Raw genomic sequence first — 5,321 nt, 5'->3', positions numbered from 1 at the left:
CGATGTGAGGGCAATGTGCATTTGGATGAAGCGCAATTGGCCCCTGCAGGAGCAAGCGGAGTACTGGAAGGAGGTGAGGGGTCGCATGAATAACGTGGGACCAATTCTCCGCTTCATCTTTGGCAAACAGGCATATGATGACCGCATTAAAGCGTGTCAGCAGGCCGTGGATGGGTCGACCGCCTCGGAATTGGAGCGCAATTTGGGTATTGGCTGCTGTTACTCGTCCAATGACAGCGACTTGTCTCGAAAGCTTGTGAAGGCTGTCCGAGTACGACGAGGAAACAATTTTGAGTCGCCTCTGACTGTACTGATATCTCCCCACCTCGAACGTGAAACTTTGTCCAGGTTGGAGAATGAAATGAAGCAGTCCGATTTTATTTTTTTCGTTTTGAGGTTCTGGGATTATGTCCCACCATATCTTATTGAAAAGCATGCCGCATCCGCATTTTTGAATGAGGATTTCCTGCGTGCGATAAGACTCAAAATCAAGGAACTGAGGCCACCAGGACGACGTGAGCCACACCGCTGTGCGCTGAAAGAGCACTCAGACAAGAGCTTCACCAGAAAAGAGGTTCTACCGCCACCGGAACGCCTTTCCGATCCGGTGGCTATGGACCACTGGGTGCTGTATGAGCCGAAAGTCCAAAACTTTCCGCTGGTGGACGGCTTTTTCTTTGTGGACTCTAATCCGAAGACGCTGGTTGGGCTGCGGATGGCTGCGGCGGGTGGGCACCACACGACAACCAGCACTGTGCGGCAGTTCACTGAGTGCCTGGCGGCATATTTTGATGGTTGGGAGGAGTTATCCCGAGACATGTCGTGGGAGATGATTTATGTGCAGCACGCAGACAGCACGCCGATGACTGGCTGGCAGGGATGTGATGTCGTCGACTCCAATAATGTGAGCCGCGCTGAAAACCGAGAGATTGCGGCGTTCTGGGAGGAAGAGGTGCGCCAGTACATAGCAGCAATATCGTCGGACGATGCCAGAAGGAACGAAGCTCTCTGAAATGGGGAAGAACCACCGAAATGGTAAGAATAAATTAGGGAAAGGGGCAATTTTGTTTTTTGGTAAAGAAATATTGTGGGGGTTATATATGTTTTGTGATACTTTTTTGTGTGCATGCGGTGCGGGTGCACCAGCCCCATGCGGCAACACCGCACACAAATGTCAAAGTGTCCAACGCTATCGAAAATAACAGTGGCAGAAGAAATTAGGGAGAGAAAGGGGTTGTTTGGTTTCTGGTGAAAAACATTGGGTGATTTCTACATGATATGTTAGTTGTGTGTGTGTTATACGAGGCACAATTGGAGAATTGCCCCGGTATGAAAAAAGCATTGTGGCTGGCGGTGTCGCAGTACTACTGCATTGTCCATTTTCTTCTATTGTGCTCTAAGGCCCATCACGAATAGAAGCAGCTTTAAGGGATGGAGGGCGAATAAGTTCTATTGAGGAAATGGTGCACTGCGTGTGACCGCATGGAGTGAGGCGCCGCGTCATGGATGGGTGAGGACTCCTCTTCCGCGTGTGGGTGGATGGGAGATTACTCGCTCCGTGTGCGTTGTGTGTTGGCAGTGGGCTGTGGCTGTATCCCGTTGGCCGTGGGACTGAACTGGAGGCGGTGGCGGTGTGTCTCTTCCCGTTCTTGTCCACGGTGGTTGACTGCTGGCGGTGTGTGCGATATTGTTGTGTGGAGGGCCGAATCTTTTCTCGCCCACGGACTGGCAGCACTGCGATGGTGTGTGTGGGAGGGCTGGTGTGGAGTTTCCGGCCGGGGCGAGGCCGTGGCGGTGCTTTTCCCGTCTGCCGTTTGTTTGTGTGCTTCTTGCTTTTTTCCCCCCACCCTCTCCTCCTGTGTTCCTGCGTGGAGTGGCTGCATGCTCACGGGCCATGTTGATTGTGAGTGCGTCGTGACGGCATCCATTCATCTCACTCCCTCTGTCTGTCTGTCATTCCCTGTTGGGTGTGGCGTGCTGCACGGCGTGAGGGCTGGCCCGCCCACACCGACGGCCCGCCGTGACTTGCCGCGATGGCCGGTGCGGAGTGGCGGTGCTCGCTGTCTCATCTCTTTACTTGGCTTGCTTTCCCTTTTCCCTCTACCTCTTGAACACAGACACACGCTAGGAAAGCAAGCAAACAAGCGCTACTCGCCACTGTGAAATTGTAAGGCACTGAAAGAACCAACAACAGCACACACACCGCCCACACACATATTTGTATGCTCTCACGTGTTGTTGCTGTGAAGGCACCCCGCACACACAACCGTCGCCGCGTGACCGGATCCAGCGGAAGGAGGAGGGAGGGAAGAGAGAGTGAGCCGCAGAGGCCCAACATGTCCCGGCGTGTGTTTGCTTCCGCGGTGCTGCTCCTACTTGTTGTCATTGTTTGCGGTGGCAGTGGGACTGTGACTGCGGAAGCTGCGGGGAAGCCATCCGAAACAAAGTTTGAATGGAAGAACATCAAGGATGAGGGTAGTGGTGTAACTGTGGAGTCGTTGGGCGCTTCTGGCCTTCTAAAAGTGGGGAGTGACGTATTTGTCGTTGCCGAGGCGCAGTGCAAAGAGACGAAGGAAGGTAAAGATAACTTGTTTTTTGGCATTTCGTCCCAACTTCTCACGATGGAAACTACTGACAAGCCGGCGGAAGCGCTGACGGATCCCAAAGCTAAGACACAATTACTGGAGGAAGGCACTTCCACAGAGGTGAAGAAAGTAGATGTGAGCCGACCAACAACAGTTGTGAAGGGAAATGATATTTACATGCTTGTTGGAAAATACGGCCGGAAAGCTGCCACTGGCGTTCAGGAGAGAGATGCAGTTGACTGTGGATTTTTGCTGGTGAAAGGGGAAGTCGGTGGTGAAGAAAGTGGCGGTGGCAAAGGAATCCAGTGGAGCGATACCAAAAGTCCCCCGCAGACACATTTATGCGAGCAACACGAATTTTTAACAGGACTGATTGGCGGCGGTGGATCGGGTGTTAAGATGGAGGACGATACGCTTGTGTTCCCAGTGGAAGGTACAAAGAAGAAGGAGAATGAGGGCACTGAAGAGGATGGAAAAACCGTTTCACTGATCATATACACCTTGAGTACTGCGAGTTGGACGCTGTCGAAGGGGATGACTGACGGTGGCTGCAGTGTTCCCTCCGTCGTGGAGTGGAAGGACAAAAAACTCATGATGATGACTGCGTGTGATGATGGCCGCCAGAGGGTGTACGAGTCTGGCGACAAGGGGGATTCGTGGACGGAGGCACTCGGGACACTCTCGCGCGTGTGGGGCAACAAAAAGGGAAATGAGAAGGGCGTTAGGAGCGGGTTCATAACAGCGACGATTGACGGTGTCGATAGTGATAAGGGAACTGTGATGCTCGTTACTCTGCCGGTGTATTCCAAGGAAAATGTGGAAAAGGGTGAACTCCATCTTTGGCTGACGGACAATACGCACATTGTTGGTATTGGGCCGGTATCCGGGAAGGACGATGACGCTGCTGCCAGCTCCCTGTTGTACAAAAGTGCTGGAAGTGGAACTAATGATGAGTTGGTTGCACTGTACGAAAAGAAGGGCAGTGGGGGGAAACCATCAAACAGCCTTTGGTCTGTGCGTCTGGCTGATCAGCTGCAGCGGGTGAAGGATGTGCTGGCGACCTGGAAGGAAGTGGACAAGCGTCTCTCCCAGCTGTGCCCGTCTAAAAGTGATGCGGAGCGTGCCTCAACTAGCGGTACCTGCGGCGCTTTTAAGATCACGGATGGGCTGGTTGGCTTTTTGTCCGGCAACTTCTCTGATGGCACATGGAGGGACGAGTACCTCGGGGTGAACGCCACAGTGAAGAAGAAAGAAGGGGCGGAGCAGGTGGATAGTGGCGTGAAGTTTACAAGGCGTGGCGCAGGGGCGGAGTGGCCTGTTGGCAGTCAGGGGGAGAATCAGCTGTACCACTTTGCGAACCACAACTTTACTCTTGTGGCGACGGTGTCCATCGACAAGGTGCCGGAGGAGGGAAATACCCCCATTTCTTTGATGGGCGTGAAGATGGATGATAATGGGAAGACTGTGCTCCTGGGACTGTCGTACAGCAACAAAGAAAAGAAATGGATGCTACTGTGTGGTGAGGAAATGTCTAATGAGCCCAGCAGCCCTTGGGAGCCAGGGAAAACACACCAATTGGCCATTGTGCTGCAGAACGGCAACCAGAGCACCGCGTACGTCGATGGTGAGCGCGTGGGGGACGAAACGTGCTCACTGAAAAATACGGAATCGAAAGAGATCGCGCACTTCTACATTGGAGTGGGTGGGGACGACGCAGGAAGCCAAGAAGAAGTGTCCGTGACCGTGACGAACGTCCTGCTGTACAACCGCCCGTTGAGTGCTGCGGAGGTTGGCGCCCTCAACCCAAATAAAGTCGACATTCCACCTCCGGTAGGTGGAAGTGCGCAAGGAACATTGTTGCAATCTCCTTCTGACGGGCAACCGCCGTTGGGGCATGAATCGTCGAATGAAGATGGGGGTGTGGGCAGTGGCGGTGTATCCACGTCAGCAGTTTCCACCGCCACTCCGTCGGCAGGGGAGGGTTCTGTAAAGCAGTTGGCGTTGCGAACATCTCCCGGTGGAAGTGAAAACGTGGATGTCGTTTCTTCACCCGATGGTGATCCAACGGTGGGAGCGGAAGCTGGAGATGCGGTGCCGGGAGACAGACCAACTCAAACTTCTGCGGGCACTCCCGCCACAGCAGACGCAAACGCTCCTACCGCTGAAACCGTGTGGCAATTTGACCCCGCAGTGACAACTGGGGCGCACGTGAGCTCCGGTGAGAGTGGGGAGACGGCGGGAAGAACGGATGCGCAGGGAGAGGTCCATTCACGGGTCAGGGAAGTCAATGCTACGGCACTCAGCAGCAGCCTCGTAAATGTGTCGCAGGGGAATAACAGCGATGCTGGCACTGTGCGTGAGAGCGGGCTGCTGCCATCGCTGCTTCTTCTGCTGTTGGGATTGTGGGTGGTTTCGGCTCTGTGAGGAGTGACTGGCTGCCGCGTGGGACACTTGTGATCTCCTCCGCACATTATTACTTCTCCTGGGAAACTATTTTCTCACCTCAGATAACCTTTTTTCCTTTTCTTTTATGTGTTTGTGATTTTCATTTTTTTTTTGCTTTTCAGTACTCTTTTTAATGTTTCACTTCTTTTTTTCAATTTTTCTGTTTGCTTTTTTTTATCTCATAATCCCCATAAATTCTCTTTTGCTTTTGGGGGCAGTCACTATGGACGTTTTTTCCTTTCTGCTTTTTAATTGTTTGTTGCTGCGCTCTTCCTGTGAGGGGTGCCGTGT

General features: G+C 53.1%; 2 protein-coding genes across 2 annotated transcripts, besides 2 other annotated features; both read left to right on the top strand.

Annotated features, from left to right (window-relative positions):
* On the top strand, positions 1–1,012 carry Tc00.1047053507411.20 (retrotransposon hot spot (RHS) protein, putative; the record flags this gene model as incomplete). Its single annotated transcript, XM_799050.1, has 1 exon — positions 1–1,012. A coding segment is annotated over one exon (1,012 nt), but the record flags the coding sequence as incomplete, so codon positions are not given.
* Positions 1–5,321: a sequence feature (areas not merged during assembly with more than two copies in the genome that could not be assigned to a particular haplotype).
* Tc00.1047053507411.10 (trans-sialidase, putative) lies at positions 2,223–5,009 on the top strand (the record flags this gene model as incomplete). Its single annotated transcript, XM_799049.1, has 1 exon — positions 2,223–5,009. The coding sequence occupies one exon, from the start codon at positions 2,223–2,225 to the stop codon at positions 5,007–5,009; it is 2,787 nt and encodes a 928-aa protein (XP_804142.1).
* Positions 5,099–5,206: a sequence feature (A-rich).

This window comes from Trypanosoma cruzi (genome assembly GCF_000209065.1).
Source record: "Trypanosoma cruzi strain CL Brener chromosome Unknown tcruzi_1047053507411, whole genome shotgun sequence".
Lineage (NCBI taxonomy): Eukaryota > Euglenozoa > Kinetoplastea > Trypanosomatida > Trypanosomatidae > Trypanosoma > Trypanosoma cruzi.
This window is presented reverse-complemented; position numbering and strand designations above follow the sequence as displayed.